The sequence below is a fragment of the Etheostoma cragini genome, chromosome 9 (assembly GCF_013103735.1).
Source record: "Etheostoma cragini isolate CJK2018 chromosome 9, CSU_Ecrag_1.0, whole genome shotgun sequence".
Lineage (NCBI taxonomy): Eukaryota > Metazoa > Chordata > Actinopteri > Perciformes > Percidae > Etheostoma > Etheostoma cragini.
In genome coordinates, this window is record NC_048415.1 from 24,341,589 (window position 1) to 24,351,413 (window position 9,825).

The 9,825-nt window shown below is 38.9% G+C and overlaps 1 protein-coding gene across 3 annotated transcripts; it reads left to right on the forward strand.

The window, feature by feature from the left end:
* The first annotated feature begins 1,096 nt into the window (after positions 1 to 1,096).
* Positions 1,097 to 9,573, forward strand: anapc4 (anaphase promoting complex subunit 4). 3 transcript variants are annotated; one of them, XM_034881489.1, is made up of 28 exons: positions 1,097 to 1,239; positions 1,733 to 1,863; positions 1,947 to 2,052; positions 2,146 to 2,278; positions 2,373 to 2,447; positions 2,537 to 2,563; positions 2,668 to 2,712; positions 2,838 to 2,922; positions 3,151 to 3,258; positions 3,371 to 3,541; positions 4,686 to 4,750; positions 5,112 to 5,154; positions 5,291 to 5,367; positions 5,460 to 5,560; positions 5,646 to 5,697; positions 6,292 to 6,347; positions 6,510 to 6,556; positions 6,645 to 6,701; positions 6,803 to 6,859; positions 6,952 to 7,045; positions 7,228 to 7,325; positions 7,641 to 7,702; positions 7,785 to 7,823; positions 7,907 to 8,008; positions 8,088 to 8,165; positions 8,277 to 8,444; positions 8,978 to 9,101; positions 9,314 to 9,564. In XM_034881489.1, the coding sequence occupies exons 2-28, from the start codon at positions 1,756 to 1,758 to the stop codon at positions 9,554 to 9,556; spliced, it is 2,421 nt and encodes an 806-aa protein (XP_034737380.1). In that variant the 5' UTR covers positions 1,097 to 1,239; positions 1,733 to 1,755; the 3' UTR covers positions 9,557 to 9,564. The 3 variants fall into 3 exon arrangements, with proteins under 3 accessions (XP_034737380.1, XP_034737381.1, XP_034737378.1); XM_034881490.1 differs by having other exon boundaries at positions 1,098 to 1,385; positions 1,748 to 1,863; positions 9,314 to 9,573; XM_034881487.1 differs by having other exon boundaries at positions 1,098 to 1,239; positions 1,748 to 1,863.
* Positions 9,574 to 9,825: the final 252 nt, after the last annotated feature.

Genomic DNA, 9,825 nt, shown 5'->3' on the forward strand with positions numbered 1-9,825 from the left:
TGCTTGAATGGGTATGGGCATAGCATAGCATCCCACTACACACAATATCTGGATTATACCAAGAATATACCTGACAATCTGAATCAACAAGACTGTGCAGCTGAGGCTTCAGTAGCCTACATGTAATATTACTACTACTACTACTACCACTACTACTACTAATAATAATAATAATACGTTTTATTTTAAGGTTTTTTTTTAGACCCAAAGCAACAGGGACTAAATGTTATAACATTGGTAAACAAATCTTCAAATAAATGTCGCAAAGGACATTACCGTAAATACATAAAAGACTTCAAAACACAATAGCTTTCTCACAAAAACGCATTAGCCTTTAGGCGCAGTGGCTAAATAAAGCTATAATAAAGCTAACAAAATCACTTTTTGCACTTAATTACAAAACTTTAAAAGAAGCCACTAGAGTGTGGTAAACATTTTTTAGTTTTTATTACACTCACATCAACTGTCCTCTCCATGTGGTTTACTATGAAATAGAGTTAGCACAAGAAAAATTAAATAAAATATGAATACAGGGATAAAAATGCTAAAATTACTTCTCCAGTAATAATGACGTTTCGAGGGACACGTTAAGGTCACACTGGGTATTTAAAGAGACAGGGAAATATTAGCCCCCCTATTTTTTTTAAATCGAAAGACATTATTACTTTGTCTAGAATCTGTATTTTGTTGTAAGATTTCTTACTGAAATGTGTGGTTGCGTTATTCTTGTGGTGAATGCTGTTTAACTTAAATGTTATTGTAATTTTTTTTATTTTATACAATAAAAATAATATATACTATAATATATATAGTTTAATTTTATGTAATAAAAATAATATATATGTATAATTTGATGATTTGAATACATTGTATTCATCAAAAATTACAATAAAAGCCATACACAAACAATACAGCGCAAAAATAAAATAAAAAACACATCAAATAAAATAAAAAACGTACACATAAAGAACCTATATAAACAAAAATACACACAAAAAAATGAATCATATTGTAAAAAATATACTATATACAAAACAGGATGTATTCAACCATTTACGAATTGCGTTTTTCCCTCTGAGTAATTTTGTCTTCTCCCGCTTCCCGTTGCTCCTCAATGATTGGTCACAGGGAAAATATGGCGCTGTCCGCGTAATTGTGAAAAACAATCATGAAGAAAACGTTAATGTCTGTTTCGCAAGGCTGAGCAGAGTGTGTTTGACGCTTTTATATTTCACAAGGGTATGTTGCAGTTATTATTTCGCCGTCTGTGAGGGTCAGCGTGGTGAATTTAGCCAAGGGAGTTCCTCCACATTAGCTCTGTCGGCTTGCTAGCAAACCTGCTAGCATAGCGTTAGCTAATAGCTTCCATCTGTCAACTCGTAACGGTGAGGGAGCATTAATGTTGACATAACGTTATGTAGAACATTATTTTTAGTTAACGTTATGTCGCTAACGTTACCCAGCTGCTACACACTTTATTAACGTTACATTTAGACTAACGTTACACGCTTATTGCTTTTTGCAGTGTGTTACTGTGAAATTCGCTCAAACGATTAATAATATATAATATATAATATTAATAATAAACAACGTTAACGTTACACTTAAGGACAAATGCACAGCTGTGTTTTTTTCCGCGGTCCACAAAAACAGGATTTCACTATCTCCCATATAACAGAGCATTTCATAATTTTTTTTTTAATTAACCGTCCAAATTATTATTCATCGACAGCTTCACATTTTCCAGCCCCCAACATGCCTGCCTTTCGACAAGTGGGAGAGAAGCAGCTTCCTAACCCGGTACTGTGCATGGCATGGTCTCCCAAAAGGGATCTTATTGCTCTGGCCAACACAACAGGAGAGGTAGGCTGAAACCTTTTTTTGTTACCCTGAAACATGCCTTCTTGGTACGTCTTGTGGTTTGTAATCTCATGGTTTGTCCATAGTTGTTGCTCCATCGCTTGGCTAGTTTCCAACGTGTTTGGAGTTTACCACCCAGTGAGTATACTGGGAAGGACATCACTGCACTTGCCTGGCGGCCTGATGGCAAAAGTAAGGAACCTGTGTACCTTTTTGTGTTTATAGTCACCTTGTTGCTAGTTGATGGTAACATGAAGAAATAAAACTTCTCTCTTTAATCCCCAGTTTTGGCCTTCAGCCTCAGAGACACAAAGCAGGTGGTCCTGTGTGGGGTTGAGAAAGCAGAGATCCTCCACGTGTTTCCAATGCAGAGCCCTGTGACCTGCATGCACTGGATGGAGGTGACGGAGGAGAGCAGGTATGCACGAGGATCAGGGTTTGATCCAGTGGCACAAAGGACGTCTGATTTTCTAGATTAATGTTAATGTGTTTGGCTTTTTTATGTGTTTCAGTGCCCTCAGCTCCTTCTACAATTCGGAGGATGAATCCAAACTTTTTCTTCCCAAATTACCAACACTTCCCAAGAGGTACCACTAGCACTAACTGCACATCAGATTATAAGAGAGCAACACCTGGCTTTATAAACATTTGATCGATAACTTTTGTTTCCCCCTAGCTATAGCACAACTTCAAAGATCTTCAGGTAGGACAGTATTTTATTTCATAGCTCTTCAGTCCAATATCAGCTGGCTACTGCATGTTTTGCTTGTGATAACAGTCATGTGTGTTTATCTATCTGTGTTACAGTGAGGAAAAGTCTGACGAGATATTGAATCTTATGGGAGAAGTCAGGTAAATTAGGCCTCATGTTTAAGCAGCAAACCAAAAAACAACATCTGAGTCTGTTTAAAACAGTGTTCTTTTTTTTTTGGTTGGACTGGATAATATTTCATTACCCCATTTTTGTTTCCATGCAGGCTGAACATACTTGTTCTTGGAGGAGACTCTGGCTTTGTGGAGCTTTATGCCTATGGGATGTACAAGATTGCCACTCTAACAGGGGTAAGGCCCTCCGGTAACTCCTAAGAGCTGTCTGTCTTTACCTCAAAAATAATCCATTCATCAAGTTTAGACTGATAAAATATTAAAGTGCAGAATTGAGTGATTAAACAGCAAAAAAGGACAAAATGTAAAAAATATTAAATATTAAACCTCTAAAGCTCACATTTCTCTTGGCTACAACAATACATTTAGTTGATTGAACTCTTTTAATGTGGTGACACCTTCCAGGTATCAGGAACCTGTCGCAGCCTGAGTCTGTCCAGTGATCTCAAGTCTTTGTCTGTCGTCACAGAAGTCCGGTCTGCTGACAGCAACCCACAGATCTGCTACATTCAGGTGACGATTTGGCTTCCTCCATTTCTTGTAAACTTGCTTTTTCTTCTCGTCCTCATCTCATCTCTGCACTAACATACAATTTATATTTGATTCTTTTTTCTTTGTCTTCCAGCTAGACACAGGGTTGTTGTCAGACTGTCTGCCTGAGGTGACCAGGATGGCACGCAAGTTCACCCACATCTCTACCCTGCTGCAGTACCTGCACCTCTCACTCACATGCATGTGTGAAGCTTGGGAGGACATACTCATGCAGATGGATCTTCGACTCACTAAGTTTGTTCAGGTAAGAAGTCATGGTAATCTAAAGGGGTTTTCACACCTATCTCGTTAGGTCCAGACATTTGGACATTTCACTTTGATCCAAACCCAACTTACAGGTTTGAAACTTCCCCCGGGCTAAATTCTGGACCAATTTTCAGGCTGTTAAAAGAGGTAGTGTCGGCCAAGATCAAGCTGAACCATGATCTGGTTTGTTTTTAGTGAGAGCGTATTTTTGGGATGGTTCGGACTTTTGTACCAAATACAGGAAGTTCTGGCAGGATATCTTTGTTGTTATAGGACCGTGGAAGCTCCTTTAAGGAACAGCTCAGTGTAAGGGGGGGGCAATATATTGATATTGTGATACAGCTTAGATATCCTCTTAGATTTTAGATATCGTTAAACGGCAAAAGGGTTCTTTTTTTTTCAGTTTTTCCATTACAGTAAAATGATGTAATTTTCTGAATTTACCAGACTGTTTTATTATTTGCCTTTACCTACTTAGTAATTGTAGAGTATTTGTCAAAATTCTCATTGTGTAAATATTTTGTGAAAGCTCCAATGATCAACCCTACAGAATGGCTGGGTGGTATAGAGAAAAGGAAATATCACAATATTTATGACCAAATACCTCAATGTTGATATTGTGACGATATTGTAGTGTTGACCATTGGTGCTTTAATAAAATGTTAATTACACAATGAGATTTTTGATAAATAATCTCCAGAAATTATTTTAATGATTTATTTGGTAAAGGTAAATAATAGAACAGCTAGAATATGTGGTAATAATCTGGTAAATCCAGAAAATTACGTAATTTTACTGTAATGCAGCCTGTAAAACCAGGTAAAGACAACACTTATTACCATAGTAAGACATATCAAAAATCTAAGACAATATCTAGTCTTGTATCGCGATATTGATACATTGCCCAGCCCTACCCTACGGTATGGATATTGACGTGTGTGGTCCAAAATATCGTGATATTTTAATTTCTCCATATCACCCAGCTCTAGCTCAGTGCTTTGTGTGTACTTGAGAGAGAGGGACGGTGTCAGCCCTCACAGCAGACAGCTGAGACAGCAGAGAATAAATCATCAGTTTACTTGTTATGTGGTGGTAAATGTACAGTTTAGGTTTTAGTTTGTCTGATTCCTCTTTGTCTGTAGGAAAAGAACACAAGCACTCAGGTCCAGGATGAGTTTCTGGAACTTTTGCTGTGGGGACAGTCAAGGTGAGAAAAGACAATTTCTTTTTCTTTTCTTTTTTTAATTTATAGAACAGACCACAAAAAAAAGAAAAAAGCACACATGACAGCAACCACCTTAGACAAATACAGGAGGAATTACACGTATGATGAATTATGCATAAAAAAAGAAAAATACTAAATAGGACCTTACGTGGACATTTTTTTTACAAGTGCTCACAGTACAGATATTTCACAAAATGAATTTCTGTGTCTGATGTATTTGCTCTGTGTCGTGTTGTAATATTTCCAGTGTCCTGTAGGTGGTAGCAAATGTGTTGGGCTAGTTAAATGTGATAATAGGGATGATTCTAATGTTTCTTTCCGTTGGCTCTCTGCTTTCACGTAGCCCTGAACTACAGGCTCTTCTCATGAACCAGCTGACTGTCAAGGTGAGAGTAAGACGTGTAAATGCTGACTTTTTTGTTGTGTTCAAACTTGGGAGTTTATATGCAGACCAGATAAGATTCTTAACGGAAAAACACATCTTGTTTGAGTTTTTTTGTTGTTATTCTGTTTTCACCATAGGGCCTAAAAAAACTTGGCCAGTCCATTGAGTCCTCTTACTCCAGCATCCAGAAGCTAGTGATTAGCCACCTGCAAAGGTAATTTCAGCCTTTTCACTTTTACTTTGTGCTGCCTAATATTATCTGAGATTTTGCTGTTAAACTGTCCCCCCCCCTTTGGCTTGCTGCAGTGGCTCCGAGGCTCTGTTGTATCACCTCAGCGAGGTGAAAGGCATGTCCCTGTGGAAGCAAAAGTTTGAGTCCCTTGGTCTGGATTCAGCGGCTATAGAAGGTACCGTATCCCCAACCTGCACCAATAGGAAAAAACGTTATGCTTTTTAATCATCAACAGCCACATGTGTGTTTTATGTTCACAGGTGCCATCACAGCTGTGGGTTCATTTTCTCTGAAAGCCAACGAGCTTCTGCAGTGAGTTCAATTATATTTTTGAATGAGCTAGTTTTTTGTGCCAGTAGCATGTTATATTTTGTGCTGTCTCGCATTGCCAGACCTTCCTTCACAGCTCTGCAGAGGAGGGTCTGGCTAGTCCACACAGCATTCCGGGATGGGAGAAAATTGTGCTCTGGTTTATTGACATTTCTTTCAACAAATCACAATCTTATGGATGGTGCTAAGTGCCGGACGAAGCCCCGGTGCCTCTGCTTAATAGTCTCAGGAAGGAACTTGTTTTGGTGGAACATGTGTACGTTCAGGAGTAGTTTTAATCGTTAACAGAAAACTCAGACTCGACGGATAGTCTAGCTAGCTGTCTGGATTTACCCTGCAGAGACCTGAGAACCAGGTAACCAGAGTCCTCAGGGATCCACCAGAGGTTAGAACGCCAACACAAAGGAAGAGGAAGGGGACGGACATCCGGCCAAAAATAGTGTAATCTGGCGGAATTTCTGACAGCTCTCTAGCAATCCTTGAAGTGGAATGTCGTGGATATAGACTATATTTTGGGTTTATTGTGCACCTGCCGCTGTTTGTTGCTTTTTTCACTGCTTTCATTTTGTCCTTTAGGGTGATTGACAAGAGTATGAAAAACTTTAAAGCCTTTTTTCGGTGGTTGTATGTAGGTAAGGGTAAAATACTCTTTGTCGAATACATGTGCAGTAGTTAAACTTGTTGATCCTGATACAACAACATTTATATTTGTGCACATTCATGCATTTTGACATGCCCTAGTTTATAAAAAATATTTGAATAGTTTTTTTGCTAAAACTTTTTTTTCCTTGCAGCCATGCTAAGAATGTGTGAGGAGCACGTTCCACCAGAGCTCAACAAGGTGAGTTAGAGGGAGAGAGAGCTTTGAGATTCCTAAATAATGAATAAACATAATAAATAAATAATTTTAATGTTGGTTGATGCCTTAGATGACTCAGAAGGACATTGCCTTTGTTGCTGACTTCCTGGCTGAGCATTTCAGTGAGGTGAGGTCAGCGTAATGGCACTGTAATGACAATTTAACTCTTATGTTCAATATATTTACAGCGTTTTATAAACCAAGATTAACTGTCTTCTGGTTTAACAGAATGAGGAGCTCTTTGATCGTAAAGGGAAGTACTTCAACGTAGAACGAGTTGGTCAGGTGAGTGGTTTTTGTGTTCCATACCTGCAAGTGTCTTTGAATGGAGCTGCTGTCTTTCAACACGCTGGTCTCTCTTTCATGTGGACCTACAGTACCTGAAGGATGAGGACGAGGACCTCGTGTCTCCGCCCAACACAAAGGGAAACCAGTGGCTGAAGTTCTTACAGGAGAGCACGCACCTCAAGGGTGAACTATGATCTTGACTGTTATTAATTATTAGTGTTGTAACTAATTTGTACATGTTGGAATGAGGTTAAATAATTTGTTTGGTAACAAACTGCTGCTCTCTCAATTAGTTTGAGTGGTGCTTTTATTTCAGATACCGTTGCCGTGACTAACAGAGAGAATATGTTGGCTGGTTTATCTAGAGAGCCCTTTGCTGTTCCCTTCATTTCCCCAAAAGTCTTTGCACTTTGTCAAGAGGATGATGGAGAACGTGATCGTGCAGTGTCTACAACAACCTGCAGTGAGTTTTGCTCATCTTTCTCTTATCCACCAGTACAATAAAGCATTTGGTGACAAACATCAGGGACCCTCACTGACAGAGTCTGGAATTTAACACTCTGAAAATGTTGCTTCAAGATACAGTACGCTTCAGGAGTAGGAAAATGTTTGCCCGTTATATGCGTTGATCAAAGGTCTTCCTGTAGCATTTGAACGCATACTGTAGCTACAATACAATTATTTGGCAAATGCAAATTAACATATGTTTGATAATATTCTTTTGACTTATTCTTTCATTTTACATGTTGCTTATTTATCATTTGAAATCTGTACGCAGGAAGTAATTGGGAGGTCTGTAAAACAGGCCGTCTTTTTGCCCCTGTACACTGTGCCAGAGAGGTATGCTCTTATGTCTCTTAATTAATTCTTAATTAATGTGAATTAAGTTGTATTCATTTGTTTCTCTACATTTTCTTTCCAGCTCTGAAAACACTCCACAACGTTTTGAACTCCCATCTTTGTACGTAAAAACACAAACCCTTTCCTCATGGTCTATGTAGTGATAGGGGTTTGTATTAATATTTCTTGGTTGCATTTCTACAGGTGGAATGACAAGAAAGCCAAAATGCATAATATTGTGTTCTGCATGCCGGAGATTTCACCCTGCAAGCTCTACCTGTTACGGAAAGCAACAGACCCAAACAGGTACATGTGTGTGATTGATTGTGGGTCAGTTTCTTTGCGCTTTAATCTGTTTTTAACGCTGTTTGTTTTCCCCACACAGACATATCCCCAACAGTGTCATGTCCATCGACCTCAGCCACCATCTTGACAATGCAGACGATGATAATGCTGCAGCCCAGTCAGTGCCTCTTTCCTGTCAAATGATTTGTTAAACAGACATAAATGCAAAGTCGTTCCTCAGCTACTGGTTGTGTTGCTACCATGACTTGCCATTCTTCTTCTTTTGCAGGACTAATTATGTATACAGCTGCCTGGATGCTCGTTTCTATGACGATGAAATGCTAACTGTGGTCTTGCAAGGATCGGAAGAAGAAAACAAAAGGCGTGTGCTGGCTCAGCTTCCTCTTGCTTCAGTCCTGAGCTGTGAGACTGAATTCAGCTGGGAGCCTAACCTGAGGTATGGTTGGATTAAAAGTATTTTTGATCAATCCTCTAAAGACAGCAGAGAAGAGGCATTAGATGCTGCGTATGTAAGACAAGATAACTTTGTCTTGTAGTAAATGTGTTGTTGGGAAAGAAGTGATGACAACAGCTGCATACAAACACATGCATTAGTTATCAATCATACAGTTTGTAACAGACAATACATAACAAGACAACAATGTGCTTTAGGACAAGAAAATAGACTATTAGATAGAGATCATCTACTATTTGAGAGGCTATTAGACAAGCCCTGATATAGTAGAGGATTGCATGTGCCCCATTATAAAATAAATTACGCGTAGTAAGGGTATTGCACAAATAAAAGAATACAAGAAATAGCATATGGAGAGTAAACTTACACAGGTTACATAGGTTAAAGCCAGTACAGTATTATAGAGATGACTGGACTGGTTGGTTGTTGAGTAGTACTATAGATGCGGGGACAAATGAAAGCTTGTGGCGGTTGTTTTTGCACCTACTGGCTCAACATGTCACCCGTGTGGTTAGGTTGGACCAGCAGAGCACCGCCATCCCGTGCCAAGGCCTGGTGATGGGGAATCAGTGGCGTGAAATGGAAAACATGAAGGCTCAATTTGTAGCTGTCAATGGAATCCGCAAAGTGGCCTGTGTGGTAAGTTAAATGATATATCTAGCACTAACAATTATATTTAGTGTGTGCTGGATTTTAGTTGATTTTTTGAATGAACTGTACTGTAATATTCATATGCTGTATTTGTACCAGGGATCCATGAGGTCAGATGATCTATTTTCATGTGTTGTCACATTTCCCAGCCAGTGAACAGTGGACTGTCTCCTAAGATTTATTTGTTTCTCTCCTGGCAGCTAAGTGCCAATCTCAGGCACATTCGTGTTTTGGAGATGGATGTAGAAGATGAAGATGAAGAAGGAGGCGATTCACAGAACGCCAGTGCTGACCAGGATGGGCTGGACACTACTATGACCAGCGAGGGGCAGGGAGAGGAGAATGTGGAGGATAAAGATGAGGCTGGAAAGCAGGGAGGGGGAGATGGGTTTAAAAAAACTGAGGAGCATCTGGAGTCAGAGGAGGCCCTGGAACTCTCTTAAGACTGAGAAAGGAACAAGCTACGTAAATAAATAATAATAAGTAGTAGTTTTTGTTTGTTGCAATAGATCTTTTTCTAACATCTCAAAATATGTAAATGTTTGTATATAGCAATAAACAGGTTTGTGTTAATATTTGTTTTGTTGACTATTTATTCTCAGAATTTAATTCTTTTTTAGAGTACTGTACATTTTGAGTTATTGTTGTCACTATGCTATTCACTTCATATCTTCTTGTAGGTACGAATTGGATCCGCATTGGATTCCTTTAG